This window comes from Corythoichthys intestinalis, chromosome 5 (assembly GCF_030265065.1).
Source record: "Corythoichthys intestinalis isolate RoL2023-P3 chromosome 5, ASM3026506v1, whole genome shotgun sequence".
In the NCBI taxonomy this organism is placed as follows: domain Eukaryota; kingdom Metazoa; phylum Chordata; class Actinopteri; order Syngnathiformes; family Syngnathidae; genus Corythoichthys; species Corythoichthys intestinalis.
The window spans coordinates 50,886,989-50,909,043 of NC_080399.1; the positions used below are offsets into that span (position 1 = coordinate 50,886,989).

General features: G+C 38.1%; 1 protein-coding gene across 8 annotated transcripts in view; it reads right to left on the reverse strand.

The window, feature by feature from the left end:
* Positions 1 to 3,987: 3,987 nt before the first annotated feature.
* Positions 3,988 to 22,055, reverse strand: part of ppfibp1b (PPFIA binding protein 1b) — a 52,668-nt gene continuing 34,600 nt past the window's right edge. For 2 of the 8 annotated variants that reach the window (XM_057836391.1, XM_057836389.1), the window contains exons 17-27: positions 18,974 to 19,115; positions 18,115 to 18,246; positions 17,859 to 18,009; positions 16,668 to 16,779; positions 16,502 to 16,590; positions 16,160 to 16,282; positions 15,948 to 16,073; positions 11,461 to 11,649; positions 10,272 to 10,436; positions 10,129 to 10,194; positions 3,991 to 5,172 (exon numbers count right to left, since the gene is read on the reverse strand). In XM_057836391.1, the coding sequence (XP_057692374.1) occupies positions 5,089 to 5,172; positions 10,129 to 10,194; positions 10,272 to 10,436; positions 11,461 to 11,649; positions 15,948 to 16,073; positions 16,160 to 16,282; positions 16,502 to 16,590; positions 16,668 to 16,779; positions 17,859 to 18,009; positions 18,115 to 18,246; positions 18,974 to 19,115 (1,379 nt within the window). In that variant the 3' untranslated portion in view covers positions 3,991 to 5,088. Of the gene's footprint in view, positions 5,173 to 10,128; positions 10,195 to 10,271; positions 10,437 to 11,460; positions 11,650 to 14,891; positions 15,828 to 15,947; positions 16,074 to 16,159; positions 16,283 to 16,501; positions 16,591 to 16,667; positions 16,780 to 17,858; positions 18,010 to 18,114; positions 18,247 to 18,973; positions 19,116 to 22,055 lie in introns of those variants that run through there. The other 6 variants (XM_057836390.1, XM_057836386.1, XM_057836388.1 and 3 more) reach the window with 6 other exon arrangements.

Consider the following 22,055-nt stretch of genomic DNA (forward strand, 5'->3'; position numbering starts at 1 on the left):
AACCCCCTCCCCTTCTTTCCCTGTTCAACAGGTCCCCTACGTGGTATCAACCGGAAATACATCTAGCTGACGATAGCACCAATATAGTCATAGTTAGTGTAGGCGTTCAATGTATTTCTTGTTGTTGTGTTTTTTTTTTTCTTCTGTTCCCCCATAACCTCTTCCTGTTCGCTGCTTTGTCATTATAAACGAGGTATGTTGAATGATCATAATGGGGGTATGTCATGCTCTCAAAGTGAAAAATTAAAACTGTTCAGACCACCCGGACACTTAGACTTCCATTCTCTATGTCAAACAGCTGAACAGGACAGGTTTATATATATATATATTTATATATAAAAAATGATTTCCTTCACTTTTTCCACAGATTTTTTTGTAAAGTTGTAACTCATATACAACTATGAGCACGCAATAAATCACTAAACACAAAACAACTGAAGTTCAAATTTCTTTTAGTCAAATTGATATGTAAATTTAGCTTGCATAGTAAAACTCCGCTAGCTTAAATGCTAGGAAATGCTATTATTATTTTTAGCAATATTCTCTCAACAAATCGTTTAAACGCATATTTCCACAATAAACAATAATTGTACTTCTTAACTAAATATGAATGCATACACACATATCAGCTGAAACAAAAACGTACAGCCTTATGTTAGATTCAGCCATATTAGACGGGTTATGTCATATTCACTGTTGCCACCAGGGGGCAGTGTATCCTCACCAAATCATTAAAACTAAATACAACTTTCAAAACAAACCATTTCAACACTTGCCTGGCTCTGCCAGACTATTCTCCCTGTATTTTTCAAACACTGAGAGAAATAGTCTGGGAACCATCCCATTAACGGCCTTTCGAGCAGGTACAAAATCAATCGACAAATCAGATTCGTTTATTTGCGTGACGTGTTCTTCACGAGCAACGTCACTCTTGCGCGTCGAAAGTCATCTCTTCAACAACACAGATGGTGAACGGGAGAGCCGAGAATATCTTCCAATCCACGGTAAAATCAGTTTTAAATTACCAAAAACACATCGACACGAGTCATTGACAACAGTCTGTCTCGCGCTAGTCATGTCGAATAAACTCTGCTCTCTTCGTATGTTTACTTCCGCGCGCAAGTCCCTTGTCCTGCCCTTGCCATTTTACTAACGTCACGTCTGCCCGTCGCTGATTGGTCCACTCCGCTGTCTGTTTGCTATGGCTTGCTCCGCCCTGGAAATTGTATCCGCGTGAATGGTGGCCAGACTCACTTGCTGGAACAGCGGTGAGTCTGGTGTACCAGGCAATTTCAACACCACTATAATTAAAAAAAATCCTCGAAGCAGCTAAATTGAATTAGCTTTTTTTAATCGTCGAATTACTCGATTTACTTGTTGCAGCATTAATATACATACACGCACACACACATATGGCAAAAAAACACAAACAAGGCTGAAAAAGCAGTTTCTGCTCTGGCACCCCCCTTTAAAATAAAGATACATAAAATGTATTTTAAGCCAACAGAACTGTTGGTTAATATTATGTCACTATGCTGCTATAGCAGTTTCATGGCGCATTAAGCCCCCAAACTATTTTTAATTTGTCTGTTTCACCCTGGAGACCCCCGTTTACAGACACCGCGCAACCGCTTTTGTTTCAACCTAGCAATAAAAGGAAGGTAATTATATTTATTATTCAAAATTTCTGTCTTTTTTAGCTTTGAATCATTAATTGAGGTCTAATATTTTGTTTATAAAAAAACGACAAAAAAATTATTCACTCGCATATTTTAAACAAATTACGTCACAATGTAAAAAATGGTGTCTGTAAATAGGTCACAGATATCTACCTCATAACTATCGCTTAATTGTATTTTTTGTTACTGACGCATTTCCCCCGATATTTTAGATAAGTAATCGATCCAAACAAAGATAATTGGAAAAAAAAAAGTTTAAAAGGGTAAATATATGAAAATCTCGACCACTGCTTGATGTCTGCGATTTCTGCATCGCAACCCTTGTTATATTACCATCTTTCACCCATAAAATCCCCCAAAACTTCGGCTACGGCCATTCATAGCTGTGTCTTGATACTCGGTGTTTCATTCTACATGGAGTTTTTGGATCCAAAGAAGGTATGTATGTTATATCTCGTGAAAATCATGGCGTCCTTAATTATGCTAGATTGATCTCACCTACAGTTAGTGTTTGGCTGTTTATTTTTCTTTTTTTGAAAATCCCCTCCTGTTCAAAAAATTTCTTGCCCCAGAAAATTGAGATTTTGAGCTTTCCAATGACGTATCACACATGCATATAGGACAATTTAGAAATTTGGCCAAACTGGAGTTCTCAGAACAGAACTTCAAGTCACCCGAGTGTTTTCTGCCATATATATATATATATATATATATATATATATATATATATATATATATATATATATATATACACATACACATATATATATATACACACAGTGGGGCAAATGCTGTAAGTATTTAGTCAACCACTAATTGTGCAAGTTCTCCCACTTGAAAATATTAGAAAGGCCTGTAATTGTCAACATGGGTAAACCTCAACCATGAGAGACAGAATGTGAAAAAAAAAAAAAAACCTGAAAATCACATTGTTTGATTTTTAAAAAATGTATTTGCAAATCATGGTGGAAAATAAGTATTTGGTCAAAATCAAAAGTTCATCTCAATACTTTGTTATGTACCCTTTGTTGGCAATAACAGAGCCCAAATGTTTTCTGTAACTCTTTACAAGCTTTTCACAAACTGTTGCTGGTATTTTGACCCATTCCTCCATGCAGATCTCCTCTAGAGCAGTGACGTTTTGGTGCTGTCGTTGGGCAACGCGGACTTTCAACTTCCTCCACAGATTTTCTATGGGGTTGAGATCTGGGGACTGGATAGGCCACTCCAGGACCTTGAAATGCTTCTTACGAAGCCACTCCTTTGTTGCCCTGGCTGTGTGTTTGGGATCATTGTCATGCTGAAAGATCCAGCCACGTCTCATTTCCAATGCCCTTGCTTATGGAAGGAGATTTCCACTCAAAATCTCTCGATACGTGGCCCCATTCATTCTTTCCTTTACACAGATCAGTCGTCCTGGTCCCTATGCAGAAAAACAGCCCCAAAGCATGACATTTCCACCCCCATACTTCACAGTGGGGATGGTGCAATTCAGTATTCTTTTTCCTCCAAACACGAAAACCTGTTTCTCTACCAAAAAGTTCTTTTTTGGTTTCACCAGACCATAACACATTCTCCCAGTCCTCTTCTGGATCATCCAAATGCTCTCTAGCGAACCGCAGACGGGCCTGGACGTGTACTTTCTTCAGCAGGGGGACACGTCTGGCAGTTCAGGATTTGAGTCCCTGGCGGCGCATTGTGTTACTGATAGTAGCCTTTGCTACTGTGGTACCAGCTCTCTCTAGATCATTCACTAGGTTCCCCCGTGTGGTTCAGGGATTTTTGCTCACCGTTCTTGTTGTCATTTTGACGCCACGGGGTGAGGAGGGAGTTGAAAGTCCATGTTACCCAACCACAGCCCCAAAACATCACTGCTCTAGAGGAGATCTGCATGGAGGAATGGGCCAAAATACCAGCAACAGTGTGTGAAAAGCTTGTGAAGAATTACAGAAAACGTTTGGCCTCCGTTATTGCCAACAAAGGGTACATAACAAAGTATTGAGATGAACTTTTGGTATTGATCAAATACTTATTTTCCACCATGATTTGCAAATAAATTCTTTAAAAATCAAACAATGTGATTTTCTGCCCCCCCCCCCCCCCCCCCCTACATTCTGTCCCTCATGGTTGAAGTTTACCCATGTTGACAATTACAGGCCTCTAATATTTTCAAGTGGGAGAACTTGCACAATTAGTGGTTGACTAAATACTTATTTACCCCACTATACATACACTCTGGTTAAAAACAAATCACATTCCTAACCCCCTCCTTTTTTTTCCTTCTTTTTTTTTATAATGTTAAAAAAAAAAAAAAAAAATCCTGTTAACTCATTGCCTGCCAATGACAATGATAGACATCAAATTCATTTAAATTGGGATGACTGGTTTTGAATGCTCTTGTTTTCGTGCCAGACATCAAATCCATTTGGACTGGGAGGGCTGACAGCCATCATTCACTGCCAGCCTCTCCCAGTCAAAAATGGATTGGACGTCCATAGAGCGCCGCAAATGGCAGGCAATGAGTGCTTTATAAGGGCCAAATGTCTTTTAATTTTTTTTTACTTGAAATTACAATGAAGACTTTTTTTTTACTTCGTCCTCACCTCAAACACCACATAGACTAACATTTTAAATAAACCGCACTAAGAGTTAAAATGCCTAACATTGCATGGCACTCAATATATGACACCAATCTCCAAATTTAAATTACTTTATTGATATTTAAAATAGCACTAATGATATCCATCTTTTCTGTCAGGTCAGTGGAAGCGTTTTATGGTTTCTACTAAATACTCTTAGCAGAAAAAGGCAATGTGACAAGACTTCTAGTTAAAAAAAATTGGATGTAAAAACAAGAGAAAAATATGGCAATGCATAAAATCAATGTATCAGCTCAATACGCATCAGTTATACCTTAATGTATTGGTGCAAATGCATGCAGGATATTACTGTTGTTGAAATGTTCAGTGTAATATAAAATATATGACAACTTAATTTGAACTAGAAACATACTTTTGTAGAAAAGATAGCAGCTGTCATTTAGAAATAGAACTTTTCTCCCCTTAAGTTCATTTTGTCACCTACTCTACTCTTAGGAGGCCATTTAAAAGACATACAGTATCTATATAGGCATAGTCTCTTCTCCACTTTGATGACAAAAAACAAAAAATGCCAGCACATAACTTAGTACAAAATATTTCCAGAAAACCAGCTGGCAAGCAGTGGCATTGTCCTAAATGTTTCCTCAATCTTTTTGCAGTAAAGGAGCCACAACTAATTGACTAATACAAGCTTGATGAAGGAAGTTATGGCTCAACATTGAATGGAACGCTAAAAAAACTACTATTACGCGAAAAGTGTGTGCGAGTTTTTTGTAGTATTTTAGAAAGGGAGCAGGTCACGCGGCATTTCAGGCAGTGGAATCGTCATCTGTCACGCTGGGGTTGGGGGAGTGGGACATCTCCTTGAAAAATTCGTCTTCTTTCAGCATGCTCTGGACAAATGCATCAAAAAGAGAAATTCATTCTATCTCTGAGGCTTACTATAGTCTACACGTTAACGTAGTGCTGTGCGATATGGGACATTTTGTGTCAAGGTATCAATTATGCCATAATACATTTGTAATTATTTGGTGAAAAATTATACAATGAAGACGAGTTCACGCATATTATTTCTGAATAGACATTAAACTGACCTGCCACAAATGTTAAATGTATCAATATCTAATTATCTACTAATATTGTGACAAGTGGTTTTGACTTTAAAGACTTCTACATATTAAGTTAGTATTATATGATTTTATATCATTAATAAAAAAATAATATTGATATTGGGACGCGTGTTCTTTAGATTATATGTGTTGCTATTTTTTAATGGTCTATCTCTTATATGGATTACCTACACATGGTTGGCAGTTGGAGGCAATTGTCTAAGTATTGAGTGGAGATAGGAACATCTTGAAGCTAATTGATAGTACTGCTATGGCATATGGAATCCCATCAATGTAGAATGTAGAGATGTCCCGATCCGATATCTGGATCGGATTGGACGCCGATATGGGCAAAAAAATGCGTATCGGATCGGCCGACACGGAAAATTCCAATCCAGACTTCCGATCCAGTTTTTTTTTTAAGTCCGGTCCGGGTTTTCCAGTGCACCGGCTTACATAATCCATTCCAGTTTTTGCTTCGGTTTCCCTAAAATCCGGTCCGCATTTTACACACACCTTCAACACACTACTTTACCGTCTCCCAAATGACTGAGAGACTCTCGGTAAAAATGTCAGCTGTGTGGGATTATTTCACTTTAAAGGACGACAAAGACGAAGAGGCAGAGTGCAACATATGCCACAATAAAGTCAAGCGTGGTGGTAAAGCTGTAAGAAGTGTTAATACAACAAACTAATCAAGCATTTATCGAAATACCACCACAAACAATACAAGGAGTATGAGGAGTATATGAGGAGTATAAGGAGAAAACCGAAGACAGAAAGAAAGGTCATACGCAACGAACACCACCACAAACAATACAAGGAGTATGAGGAGTATATGAGGAGTATAAGGAGAAAACCGAAGACAGAAAGAAAGGTCATACGCAACGAACACTGGCAGAAACTTTTGCTATGCGTGACAAAGTGGCACTTGATAGTCCCAAAGCCCAGGGAAGAGTCATTACCGGAGGAATCATTCTGGATGACGAGCCATTATCTCTCGTGAGTAAAGTGGGATTTAGACGCATCGGGCCGACTTTTTTCAAAAAATATATATTCATATATTTATACTAAAACGATGTATGTATGTATGTATGTACTTTTCCAGCGTTATTTCGCTGTGTAAATGCATTTATAATGATAAAAATATGTAGAGTATTTAAACATTGAGAAAACTTGCGTTTTTATCTGCCAACTCGAGGAGATTAAAATAAAGGTCAAATCCACTATCCACTTGTTAGAACACACATGCAAATATAAACTATATAACTGTTTATTGAATATCCATCTTACAGTCTTGTTTAACTGGGAGAATTTGTTACAAAAGACAGGCTATAATTTGTTATCATTATACATATATGCACTGGCGTCACCAAACGTGATCACACAAAACGTAACCACGCATCGTTCCTGAGTCCTCACAAATAAAGCATAAAATTTTGTTTTTTTCGGGCTCGTGCCTACAAATAAAACATAAAATTTTGGGGGTTTTCGGGCTGGGCAAGCAAATCAAAGGGAGTGTGTAATAGTTAATAGTTTGAGGTTGTTTGTGTGTTTTGCTTTTTTAAGACAGTTTACAATATTATTAGCATGTTTTACTGTCTGAATGTGTCATTTCTGTTTGTTATTTATAATGTTTTGTGTTTATCATTTTATAAACAGGTCAGTTTCTTGTTACTAACCATTATGTGTTTTTCCAACTCACCTAATTCAGCTGGCAAGTTGTTATCAAGACTACTAAAACCCTTTTCAACATGAGTCTGACAACTAAGTAAGGAGGCTAAATAACTTTAATACATGCTCAGAGAGGCCGGTATCGGCCAGTATCGGTATCGGATCGGAAGTGCAAAACAATATCGGTATCGGATCGGAAGTGCAAAAACCTGGATCGGGACATCCCTAGTAGAATGTCAGTGCAAAATTAGCACTATCTCCTGTCCAGAATGTGCATCACAGTAACAGGTCTATTCATGGCGATAATGGAGACAGACAAGTAAAATGTCAATAGAACGGTGTATACGCCATTCCTCTTTACCCAATACACATCTGACTTCTGGTTCAACTCTGGTTCCTGCCATCTCCAATCCTTCTCTGATGACTCCTCCATTGTTGGATGTATAACGGTCGATGATTAGGACGAGTACAGAGGACTGATTGACAACTTTATTACATGGTGCAGCAGCAACCGTTGAGACTTAACATTAGCAAGGCCAGGGAGCTGGTGGTGGACTATGGAAGGAACAGCAGGTCCCCTACCCCAGTCATCATCCAGGGTGAGGTGGTGCACTAGGTGAACTCATTCCAGTACCTTAGGGTCCGCATTAATAAACTGGATTGGTCTCATACCACTGAAGAGGGCATCTTCAGGAAGTGACAGAGAAGGCTGATCTTCCTGAGAAGCCTCAGATCATTTAACGACTCTGTGGTCATCTACTGAAAAGTTTTTACCAGTCCGTGGTGGCCAGCGCCCTGTTTTTCGCTGTAGTGTGCTATATAGAGGTGGGGTCCTAAAGCAGGTGAGGTGGGAAGACTTAATAAACTGGCTGCGGTGTGACTTAGAAGATGATGATGATCAAATTCAAAGCCATCTTAGACAATCCCTCTCACCCACTCCATGACGAGCTGTGGCAGCTCTTTCAGCCAGCACTTTGTAAAACCTTGATGCAGAACTGAGTGCTGTCGGAGCGCCTTTGTGCCCACTGCCATCAAAAATTACAACAGCAGAGATCTGTACTCACAATTAAATGTATATGAAACACAAGGCCAAGGAAAGGTACACTCTTTTTGTTTGTTTTTGACGTAATGTTTTAGATTCCACTTGTACTTATTTTAGTTGTCTGTAATTTGTATATATAACCCCTAGCAAAAAGTATGGAATCACCAGTCTCGGACGAGTACTCAGACATTTTGTCATGTAGAACAAACACAGATAAAAAGCTTGGAAAAATAATGAATTAGTTGAAAAGTGCAACTCTTTAGCATTCAGAAACACTAAAAGAAATGAATAAAAACATTGTGGTGGTAAGTAAATGTTACTTTTATAGAACAAGTGCAGTGAAATAAATATAAAATCACTCCGTTTTGAGGAATCATGAGAAACAAAAAACAAAGCAATCGAAACACATCTCTAGCAATTCGTTGCACCACCTCTGGCTTTTATGACAGCTTGCAGTCTCTGAGGAGTCTCTGAGGCTTGGACTTGAATGATAAACAGTATTCTTCATCAATTTGGTGCCAGTTTTCTTTGATTGCAGTTGCCAGATCACCCTTGCAGGTTGGAGCCTTGCTGTGGACTATTTTTTTCAATTTCCAACACAGGTCTACAATAGGGTTGAGATCTGGGCTATTTGCAGGCCATGACATTGACTGGATGAGTCTTTCTCCAAGCAATGCTTTTATAGTTTTAGCTCTGTGGCACGATACATTGTCATCTTGGGAAATGACAAAAATATTTTCAATTGAAGGGATAAGTCTAAAATGTCAATGTATACTTGTGCATTTATTGAAGTTTTAACCACAACCATCTCCCAAGTGCCTTTGCCTGACATGCAGTCCCATATCATCAAGGACTGAGGGAATTTTGATGTTTGCATCAGGCAGCCATCTTTGTAAATCTCACTGGAATGGCACCAAACAAAAGTTCCAACATCATCACCTTTTCGAATGCAGATTCTTGACTCACAACTGAAAATAACCTTCATCCAGTCGTTCACGGTCCATGATTGCCTCTCCTTAGCCCATTGCAGTCTTGTTCTTTTCTGTTTAAGTGTCAATGATGGTTTCGTTTTAGCTTTCCTGTATGAAAATCCCATTTCCTTTAGGCGATTTTGCACAGTTATGTCACATACCCCGAATTTAGCTTACTCCCATTACTTCTTCATTTGTCTTGTTGTACATCTTCTGTTTTCAAGATATATAGCCCTTAGTTGTTTGTCATGACGTTTGGATGTCTTCCTCAGTCTACCAGTACGCTTGACTTTAACAACCTTGCCATGCTGTTTGTACTTGGTCCAGATTTTTGATACAGCTGTGAACAGCCCACATCTTTGGCAACCATACGTGTAGTGTTACCTTCTTCAAGAAGTTGGATAATCGTCTCCTTGGACTCAAGAGACATCTCTTTTGTTGGAGCCATGATTCTTGTGAATCCACTTGGTCCAGCAGCCCTCCAAGGTGTGATAACTACACTGTTTTTAACTGCTGACTAACAAGCAGATCTAATCTGAGGCAGGGGCCCAATTAAGATAGGAAATTGACTGGGTGTGTTAGTCTTTTCTACTCAAAATGGAGTGATTCCATATTTTTTTCTTCAGAATGGAGTGAGTCTATGTTTATTTCCCTGCACTTGCTCTATAAAAGTAACATTTACTGACCACCACAATGTTTTTTATTCATTTCTTTTAGTGTTTCTGAATGCCAAGGAGTTGCACTTCTGAACTAATTCACTATTTTTTCAAGCTTTTTATCAGAGTTTGTTCTACATAATAAAATGTCTGAGTGAGTGCTTGTCTGAGACTGGTGATTCCATACTTTTTGCTAGGGGTTGTACCATTCACACAGTTTTTATAATCTCTATATTTCATACATGTGATTATAAACTGTTTTATGCTGCTGCAATGCCTGAATTTCCCCTATGAGGGATTAATAAAGGACTATCTTATTTTATCTAGTTTAGGTGATATCTATCATCATATCACACAGCACTACAACAACGATCCTGATTTTTTTTTTTTTTTTTACCGTCAGGTTCTGGATTCCTTCAGAGAAAGCGCCAATTTGTCTGACAGTTCCCTCGGAGTCATCCATCTATTTTACAAAAATGCCCCATCAAATACAAACGTACTGAGCAAGTTCATTAGGACACTGAAATGGTAGACGCTCACATGGTCCAGTCTATCGAGGTCATCCTCATAAATCTGGAGCTCAAAGCCTTTTTGAAAACTTCGTCCTTTTGGCATCTCCACGTCCATTGGACAAACGTATTCCTCGTTCTCCTCCTGCCTTTTCTTCCTGAGACTGCTGAAGTTACCGAACGACAGTTTCCTCGGCTGCCGTGGGGAACAAACCTCATGTAATTTGTGTAAAAACAAAAGTACATTCATGTTCCCTATTACGGTCATTCCAGAATTGGAGGCCATTCTAGGTTCCACTCATTAAATTTTGAAATAATCTACACACAAAAATACTAAAACAGTTGTGGAGTAAATGTACTTGTCCTCAAACCAAATCTAAAAAAATCAGACGAAAGAATGTGTAAAAATATTTTTTAAAATAAAAAATAAATTAGGGCTGCAGCTATCGATTATTTTGATAATTAATTAATCTATCAAAAAGTTAGTTCGAATAATCTAGTAATTGGATTAGGAACATTTAATACGTTTCTGAATAAATTTTAGGAGATGTGAAAAAAAGGCTTGCTCAGATTGCGCTTTCAAAAGAGCATTAAATGCGAATACAAAATAAAATTGCAGTGTTTCTATAAACTATGCAGAATTGCGCTTTCATCTAAGAATAAATTAAAATACCTGATCTTAGCCTAAAACGGTATAAAAAATAATGATCTAAGTACAACAAAAGAAAAACTGGCTAACTTGCATAGCAAAAATCCACTATCTCAAATGCTATAAAATAACTTTTTTTTTTTTTTTAAGCAATGCGGTTTACAAATCGTTCGAACACATATTCCCACCTAAACTAAATTACGAATGCATAAATAAAACATTTGTTCAAACAAAAACGTACCTTATGTTGGTCTAAACAGGGAGCAGCTGGATTCAGCCATGGTAAATGAGTTATGTCATATTCACTGTTGCCATTAGAAGGCAGTGTACCAATCCAAATCAATAAAACTAAATGCAAACACTTTCAAAACAAACCATTAAAATGCCACGCTAATTAAACAAATCCTCGATTTTGTCTTTGAAAAGTGAAGGCTTATTTTTCTAAAACTTTGAAGCTCCAATTCTGGAATGATCTATTAAAAGTAGCTAATACTAGTTAACCAGTAGTGGAGTAAATGATCCACCATCCCTCAAAGTAAATGCTCAAATGGCTTACCATACAAGTACCTACCTTGACCTTGGTGGTGGCCGTCAGTAGAGTGTAATCCGGGTTTTCTAGACATTCTTGTTTGAGTTGCTGTGCTTCTGAACCAACAAGCAGGTTGAAATGTGTTGCCAAGTGTCGACGCAGTAGCGTCTTGTTGGGGGGTATGTTCAACAATAGGGCCATGGTCTCCACATTAAATCTAGGCTCTAGCACCTTTAAGACACACAAACACTCAATGAAATAATGAGCAAGACCAAATCTTAACCCTCTGATGCATGAATTATAAAATCCTTTAAGGACATAAAAATAATGTTCAATTTCTTCAAAAATATGATTTTTTTCCCATGAAGTTAGACTTGTCCAGTGGACTCCATGCACCTGCACATTTTTCAAAAATAAAATTTTTTTTTCATGAAGTTACAGACTTGTCCAGTGGACTCCATGCACCTGCACACTCAACATAAAACAATGTAAGTTTACTATCAAAAATAAATTAACTTGTGTTCCATTGTGAATATAGAAAACTTTAATCCCCTGTTTGCATTGATAAACATTTAAACAATTTTTGGGCAATTTAAACACTTTCAACACTATAAGAAGAATGTATAGGCCTGAATAAGAAAACCAATGAAATTTCTAGTTGCGACTTCGACACCTAAGCACCATTGTCACTGTTGTTGTCTGGCGGCCACTAATCATCACTGTTGTTCTTCATCACTGAAGCTGGATGAAATTTCCTGGGCTATTCTGCAAACTGCCTTATTCTTTGCTGCTTTTGAAGTCTACAAAATACGATAAAATGCATATATAACCCCCTAGGAAAAAGTATGGAATCACCAGTCTCGTACGAGCACTCACTCAGACATTTTATTATTATGTTGAACAAACTCAGATAAAAAGCTTGAAAAAATAATGAATTACTTCAAAAGTGCAACTCTTTAGCATTCAGGAACACTAAAAGAAATGATCAAAAAACACTCAGAAAAATATATGGAATCATGAGAAACAAAGAAATAACAATCAAAACACATCTCTAGTATTTAGTTGCACAACCTCTGGCTTTTATGATAGCTCCCCCAACACACCTAAATCAAATAATGAGGATCGTTGTCAGGCTACTGCAAAGCTTGCTGATGAGCTGATCTTTTGATTCAGGTGTGTTAAAGGAGGGAGACATGGAAAACAAGCTGGATAGGGGCTTCCGAGGACCGGACTTGCGCACCCCTGCCTTAGCCCATTGCGGTCTTGTTCTTTTCTGTATAAGTGTCAATGTTGATTTCCTTTTAGCTAGAAAATCCTAATTCCTTTAGGCGATTTGCACAATTCTGTCACATACAGTACGTTGATTCCAGCTTCCTCCCATTTCTTCTTCATTTGTCTTGTTGTTCATCTTGGGTTATCAAGACATATGGCCTTTAGTTGTTTGTCATGACGTTTGGATGTCTTCCTCGGTCTACCAGTATGCTTAACTTTAACAACCTTGCCATGCTGTTTGTACTTGGTCCAGATTTTTGATACAGCTGACTGTGAACAGCCCACATCTTTGGCAACCATACGTGTTGCGTTACCTTCCTCAAGAAGTTTGATAATCCTCTCCTTGGTCTTGAGAGACATCTCTCTTGAGACATCTCTCTTGTTGGAACCATGATTCTTGTGAATCCACTTGGTCCAGCAGCCCTCCAAGGTGTGATAACCAGTGTTGTTAATAACGGCGTTACAATATAACGGCGTTACTAACGGCGTTATTTTTTTCAGTAGTGGGTAATCTAATTAATTACTTTTCTCATCTTGGCAACGCCGTTACCGTTACTGAGGACGGAAAGGCATGCGTTACTATGCGTTACTATATTGGTCGAAAAGTCTGAGGGAGACTGACTCACCGAGACGACAGAGCAGAGCAGGAGTGTGGAGGAGGCAAGAAAGTTGTGACGCCGAACAAACGCGATGCTAGGTAGCTCCAATAACACAATACATGTGGTTGCCGATAGCCTTCAAACTACGCCCGCATGTTATGGGAGATATGGTAGACATGGTAGATATCACATGTACTGTATATAGATATACAGTGCTGCTCGAAAGTTTGTGAACCCCACAGCGATGGTCAGATTTTTTGTAAAAAAAACTAAAATAACCTTATTAAATGTTAAGTTATACCCAAATCCACAATACTGACATTCCAAATAATGGACTGAAACAAAAGAAATAGTTATATTGTCATTCTATATTTAACAAAAGTGGTTGATTTAAGAAAAACTCAGATATCATGTGTGCAAAAGTATGTGAACCCCTTCAGTTAGTAGGATATTGCGCTTCCTTTTGCAGAGATTACCTCATCCAAACGGTTTCTGTAGTGACTAATCAGCCTCTCACATCTACTTTGGGGGATTTTTGCCCATTCTTCCTTGCAGAACGCAGTCAGTTGAGAGAGGTTTGATGGGCGTCTGGCATGAACTGCTCGCTTCAGGTCCCGCCACAGCATTTCAATGGGATTTAGGTCAGGACTTTGACTGGGCCAGTCCAGAACACGAATCTTCTTCTTTTTCAGCCATTCCTTGGTTGTATTGCTGGAATGCTTTGGATCATTATCATGTTGCATGATCCACCTTCTGCCAAGCTTTAACTTCAAAACAGATGGCGTCAGGTTATGTTCTAGGATTTGACAATATTCCTCAAAATTCATGATTCCCTGGACTATGTGGAGTTGTCCAGGTCCTGAGGATGAAAAGCAAGCCCAGATCTTGACATTCCCACCTCCATGCTTCACTGTTGGGAGAAGGTTCTTTTGGTGGTATGCAGTGTTGACTTTTCGCCAGACATGGCGGTTTTGGTTGTGACCAAACAGTTCAATTTTGCACCGACATCAGTTGATGAAAACTCTTTTTAATTTAGTCTCGACAACACAACTGTTAAAAAAACAAAAAAAAAAAACTACTGAATTGATTGATTAGGAAATCAGGTTGAAATAATAGAAAATTCCAAAATGTTGAGGGGGTTCACAAACGTTTGAGCAGCACTGTAACTAGATGCCAAATGACAGACACTAAATGCGTTAGTAGACAGCCGCCATCTTGAAGCAGTAGACTTTTTAGGATGGCTCTGTTGTAGAGAACCTTCCTAGCAAACCTAAGTAACTTTTTATATAAAATACTTCTAAATCGGCAAAATCTTGACTTGAATCTGTCTTTAAATGATGAAACAGTTTTAAAACGTTCATATGTCGAAAGTAGAGAGAAGGGAACTAATGCAATAATGGGAGCAATTCTAACAACTTTTAACAGTTGATTCAGGGTAAAGAGTAAATTAGGGTAAAGAATTGGGCTCGGGCCAATTGTACCAAAAACCTTCACAAAAAACTTCACATAGTGTGGCCAATGTTTTTTTTTTTTTTTTTTTTTAATTGAGGGAAAAAAAAAAAAGTAATTATCACCAATTACTTTGCCAAGTAACTAATTACTCTTACATTCAGGTAATTGAGTTACTAATGCAATTACTTTTTGGGAGAAGTAATTTGTAAGTATAATTAATTACTTTTTTTCAGTAAGATTAACAACACTGGTGATAACTGCACTGTTTTTAACTGAGGCAGGGGCCCAATTAAGGAAAGGAAATTGACTGGGTGTGTCCGTATTTTCTACTCAAAATGGAGTGATTCCGTATTGTTTTCTTCAGAATGGAGTGATTCAATTTTTATTTCCCTGTCTTGCTCTAAAAAAGTAACATTTACTGACCACCACAATGTTTTTTATTCATTTCTTTTAGTGTTTCTGAATGCCAAGGAGTTGCACTTTTGAACTAATTCATCATTTTTTCAAGCTTTTTGTCTGAGTGTGTTCTACATAATAAAATGTCAGAGTAAGTACTCGTCTGAGACTGGTGATTCTATACTTTTTGCTAGGGGTTGTAGTAATGCAAACAAAATCTAATCTGCACAAAAAAAAGTATATTTTAGTAATGCAAACTACAGCTAATCTGAACAAATTGTATATTTTAGATTAACTGCTTATAAATATAACAATTACACACCAACTTATAAGCAAAACAATCAGAAAAACAGTGGCACAATTATGTAACGTGTTCAAAAATATCATGGGGGATGCATGATGTCCACTTCATTGGACACATGGTTAATCATAAATTTCTGTATATTACACACATATATCCTATTCCAAACAGATATAATCTTTCCCTACATGTTACTGCATATCGTAATATATATTTTTTTAAACTACTTTAGCTCTTCGGGCATAGAAGTACTGACAGGATATGCCAGTTGTGTTCGACAGGCGGCAGGTTGTCTATCTTGGAGTCGGTGGTTATTTACTTGCAGTTACACCCACTGACCACTGAGTTGACCTCAATAGAATATGGCAGCAGAGAGCACTCTTGGGTTTCTATGCAGTTAAACCATAGAAAACAATGCATTAAAGAGAAAGGTACGTTTAAGTAGCTGCCCACTGCACTGCAGTGACCACTATGCACCAGAGGGTTCATTAAACAGCACACTATCTCACCATCAAGCCTCCGTGCACGCCACTTCCTCTCAGATTGGGAGCGTATTCGGCCAGATCGGCGGAGCGCAGCCACTCCATGACCCTGTGGTTGGTCCATTGAGAAATCTCTGCAGGTGTAATATTGTTCTGGGCACACAAGCAGCGGATGACTACGTTGGAACAATAATGTGGAACTGTGGCGAAAGCATCCATAACATTTAGCGGAAACGCACCTCATCAGATGGTCTGCGCCGCAAACAGTTTGGCTCGTAGTTGTTGAGGCGCAGTACTTGGATGGCTCTTTTGATACTGAGGTGGTGCAGGACGCTCCCCACCTTCATAGAAAGCAAGTCATCCTGAGGGAAGAAGGGCACACAAATAACGAACAGGAAACGAACGAGTTAAAGTGTTACCAACACCACTAGTGGAAAAAAAACAAGTCGCAGGCAATCCAATCAAATCATTAAAAAAGTGCGATTTATAGACCGGAAACTACGTTCTTTTCAGTCGTTTGTAGGATTTCTATTAGGCAAGAATGTGACCTAACCAATGAGAAGACTGTCAAAAACACTCACCACTGTCATGTAGTGCAGCATGCGACCATCTACTCTTCCCTCATCAAACTGGGTTTTGTACTGTGGCAGCCCGATGTCATCCAGCCACCCTGGAAGAATGAGCCATACAAAAAGATTGCGAAACTGGGATTTTCCCAGCATGGCTAAAAGGACAGCTGGTACTCACTTGTCACCCAGTTGTAGTCTAGCTTTCCCTTGTTATCTTCTTCCTCTGAGCCAAGAGCCTGCAGAGCCAGCTGCAGCTTCTTCCGGTGCAGCTGGTTTTTGATGCCCAGCTCCTGGACAACAACAGCATGGCAATAGTGAACGATGCATAAAGATTGTTCGTCTCTCAACTCAAATATCACATAACAGGGTAATGAAGCCTCCGTTGCTCCTAGTCTACGAACGGTTGTTTAATGTAATCATGGTTTTCATTTCTGCAAGTGCAAATTCAGTTTACGCACTGTTATATGTACACCGAACCAAAATGAAATACACAAATGCAGACATGCATGGAAAGATGTTGAAGTGATTTTTTTGTGTAAACAATGTTGCTTCTCTTGAGTTGGGGCCATGGGACTTTGACAGTAGTCAGGAAGCAGACTAGCATTTCTATAACAAGTTGCCAATTTACACTTGTCCGTAGTAATAATTGAACTGTGTGTGACCCTCTGGTTGCAATGCCCAAGTTCCTTCAGATGAACTACTGCAGCTTCAACTGTCCTCGTCACAGGACAATATAGTATCGTATGATTTGGTCAATGAGGTCCCATTCCCATCGAAAGTAGAACAACACTATAAAACGTTTGAGCTGTTTACAAAATTGATAACCATAATAGACAAACCTTTGTGACTTATCAAGAAAAGAACTTTAATTAGACAACCACCACTACTTTCTCTCAGAAGCGTGCAAAATCTTATAGTGCTGATAATGTGGAGTTCATAACGTGTCATCATTTTAACCAGGATTGGTGAATTCTCAACTAAATTCACAGTTTTGCGACATGTATAGAAAGTGTGAAATACACAAAGCATAATAAAAGCAACACTTAAACATGAGGTAATCAGAATACAGATTCACTCTGACGGTGATGTAACCGTAATTTGCACATATAAATTGGAACTACTCTCTGTTGTCTATCACTAAACAAATGAAGTGGTAATTCCAGCAAAAGACAGTATAAAACCTTCTAGGTTATAAATATTAAACTATCAGAAAAACGCTAAAGAAGATAATCTCTTGAGCGGTTTGACGATGAATCCTTGCACCCACTTGAATGGTCACTTTTACTCATTTTGACGCCGCTTTGAATCTTGGTTGATACCGCTGTAAAACAAGAACCGCGCATACAACCTCTGCTCTACTAAATCTCACCCTTTCCAGGTCCTGTTGGGAGGCCTGAAGCAAGGTCTGTCCTGAGGAGATCCACACACGTGCCATGTTGACGTACAGGCCAAGACCTTGCTCTTGCAGCCAGTCACATACCTGGTCCTTCGACCAGCGTGCGAAGGGGGCATCCACGTCACTAAGGCCCAAAGTAGCTTGTTAGAGGGAAATTTAATAGACAGCTTGCAGATGTACAAAAGCGTAAACTTCCATTGTGAGGTTGATTATTGAATAGAGAGCTTACTTGTTGACTCGCTGGAAGTCACGAGACCAACCTAGTCTTGGTCCAGCTGTGGCTCGCACTCCCCCTCTTTTAAAATCCCCAACTGGCGGGTTGTCATCTAGGTTAAATGTTGTGGACTGGCTTCTCTTAAGTCTTAAAAAGATGTTTCGCATTTTCACATCAGTCTTAATAATTGATTTCAAGTGCTACCTTGGTCATTCCAGAAGTGGAGGACAGTTTACTTTTCAAATATTCCTGAGTACTCCCCAAAATGCCATTTTTCTGTTGTCCCAAATCCTATTTTGTCCAAGTTAAATCGCAAATAAAACAGTTCAAATTAAATAAATTTTAAAAAATTAAATAAATTTTAAAAAAACTCAATTTTGTCTTTTCTAACTTTGGGAACATTTGGTTTAAGACACATAGTAATTTTCAAATATCAATTGTTGAACTTGTGTTCCACGACATGCACTAATTCTGTCATCAGAACCTTGGAAGTACAACCTAGAGCCTAGAAGTAAAGCAGTGAATCATTTGATATGATCAGAATAACCCAATTATTATTTGTCTTTTTTTTTTTTTTTTTTTTTAATCTATATAAGTATATTTGTCTTCTTGGTCAGCAGAAACGGCTACCATAAGTATGGATTTGCAACCCTGTTACTGTGAAAATGCTAAATATAGTTAATAATGTAATAAACATTATAGCGTTAATCTGAAAGTTGAGATAATTGTTGCAGACAATCGGAGTAGTGAAGGCCTATTTTTCAAGAATTTTGCAGCTCAAATGTCCTCCAATTCTGGAATGATCCATTTAACTTTTTGGGTCAAAGCCAGGTTTACTTAGGTCCCGCAATGATTAAAATAATATTCCACTCACTTGCCAAATAGTTTCTTAATTCCTTTTGACTTCTTCTTGTCATCTGGGGTGGTGGGAAGAGTGTGAGTGCTGTCGCTGTTGGCCGACCTCTGAGGCAGCCCGGCCAGATCTAGGTGATCAGTGCCTTGCCGCTCAGTCTCAGCTGTACAGACAAATGAACACAGAAAGTCAATGGCATGATGACAGCCCGAATGCATTACTACTTTTCTGTGGAGCCAGAAAGCATCCAGCGGGACACATGACCACTCCACGAGAGACGTGTTGTCCAAAAGCAGAACTTTGCATGCAGAATGGTGCATGCAGAAGAAAATATCAAGAAGAATGTGTCCTTTTTTCATCTTCAACTAAATGAGTAAGCGTGAAAAGATTTCAAGGGCGTAGGTTTGCATAGGGACAGTAAGGACATAACACTAGCAACTATTCAGGAAGCTCAAATTGTCACACCAACTTTCAAGCAACCTTATTTGTATTATATAATGACTTCAGTTATATGGTTAATTTAGATTGTCTTCCCATATGTTGTATCGATAAAATTGACCCTACCATTATTAAATGAATTATTTTCATTATGTTCAGACTTACATTTACCTCTTTATCACTTGCTGAATGACCCAGACCGTGTTTTTTTTCTTAAAACGCAAGTTTGATTGGCTTATGACTTGACCCCCCAACAACGCACACTCTCACAGTATAGAATTACATTACAAGTAGACATGCCGCCTCCTCCTCCGCCCGCTTCGATGAGGAGGGATATTAGAAGTTTTTTTCGGCCAGCAGTCACTGTACGTGATGGAAGTAATAGAGTTGACATTGCCATTACCATAAACTGTGTGAACTTGCTAACCTGAGTAGGAAGCTGCTTAGTTACAGTATAAGTGTCCTCCTGTATGTGGTTTCCATTATGTTAAACGATAATTAAACTGGGAAATATAACTCTGCTCAGCTGTAAGAAATGTAGTGAACCAAGGTTTACACCCTTCTCCCCAGTTTTCATTTTTATTTTAGTTATGTGGTCTTAAAGCAGCCCAAAGTAGCTTTCATTTTTTAAGTTTGGCTGTGCTTGTGCACAAAACAGTGTCAATCCTTAAGGAAGGCTCCATTTTTATCCATTTTTGTTATTCCAAGACTGAGAACTTTTTTTTGTTGTATTATCTAGAAAGACAATTTTGAGTGATATAAGAAAAATGTTTATTTTGTTTGTTCCTGGATACTTAAGAGATGATTAACAAGTTTATATTTCTTGTGCATGTTAATATAATTTATGTTCAAATATTGCAATCTGAATTTGCAAATAAATTCCTGACATTTATTAAGTTTTCAAAATGTGTCTTTAGTAGTTTTTCAAAACAAAGGAAAGGATACAATCGAATGGTGTATCACCTGAACCAATACATATTATATGCTCTGCAAAAACCCACCTCCTTAAAACTGGTGGGGGGGGGGGGGGACAACAACTTAAATTCCCTTGTTTTCAGTGTAAATCTACTAGAAATAGGTAAAATTATCTGCCAGTGCTTCAAGTAAATTTTACTCAGATTTCTTGAAATATGAAAAATAGCTAGCTAAAAATTAGCTTAACAGATTTATTTTAAGCATAAAATTTGTATATTTAATCTTTAAAAAAACTTGTTTGTCCAAAATGTTCTTAATTCAAGAACAAATATTGTTCAAAACATTATTTGAAAGCATTTTCTTCTTCATTTAGGTGAAAAATGACCGGCTTTTAGATGTATGGGACTAATAAGAACAAATTGTAATATTTACTAAAAGTAAATGGAACAATCTGATGCATGTATCTGTTAACTAGCCTTTAAAACTCAAAACAAGATGAAAAAATTATTTGACTAGATTTAAGAAAAATGATCAAATTAAGATATTATACTTTAAAATTTGCAGTGTGAAAGTTAGTACAAGTCAATACAGATTTATTTTGCATTAATCATTTAGCCTATCAATTCCAGTAATTAGGTTCTTATTGGTGAGAAATGTTGCCCTGACCGCCGTTCACCCAATCGGTTTGATCTTATTAATGTCCTGTCCCCAGCAAAAAGTGTACATGCAGATAATGCAGTTATATCGTCCCTACCAATATTTAGACCAACCTACGCTCTTGAAAGATTTGCAGGTAGAGAACTGGAGGAGGATCTTTCAGATGTGCAATCATTTGTGTTCAGGCTGGGATTTGGAATGATGGGGGTAAAAAAAAAAAAATGCATGCAGGCACGCAGCCAAATCAGCACACACAACACAAAGTTATATGTTTCACAGAAAACCTGTGACTAGTGACAAGTAGGGTTGCCAACTCCCTGAAAAAAAGGGACACCTGATTGGTAGAGCCCGATAACAGTCACCCTTTATTTTTTGTATGGGGAAGGTGATTTAAAAAAATAAAAAGTTATAATAATTTTACCCGAAACTGAATGAAGTACGTATTTGATTGATACAGGCACGTGAAAAAGAATAATTATCAGCAATGTATTTTTAATACAGAAAAACACTACAATAAAATTAACATCTGTCGTGCTAAATCTAAAACTGTATAATTTAATCCTAGAGGTCCTGAGCCTTTTTTTGTGTGTATGTGTTTTTGGTAGTATTTTTAGTGCAAATACCTTTTTAAAACGAGCAAACATTAATGGTTAGGAACATTTTTTTTTTTTTTTTTTTTTTTTTTACAACTTAGGTGCGTTCGAAGTCTCCTCAGCAATAACAGTTTCACAAATGATCATTGCAAAATTAATAAGGAAAAGCAAATGAAATTGACAGACTACAAAAATATAATAAAAATAGTAAAAATAAAGTACACAGTAAATATCAATATCATGTCTTCCAATATCATAATGACAACCCGCAGTCCCTCGACCAGTGAGATGAGCGGGATTGTCATTGTTCTGTCATTTCATTGGTCAGAAAGCAGGAGAGGCGGTAGAATGCGTTCTCCTACATCAGGCATGTCCAAAGTCCGGCCCGGGGGCCAAATGCGGCCCTTGGTCAAATTTCATCCGGCCCCCAGCCTCTGTCATAAAATCAATAACATCTGGCCCGCACACAGACTTAATAAATTGGTCAGCAGTACTGCAAC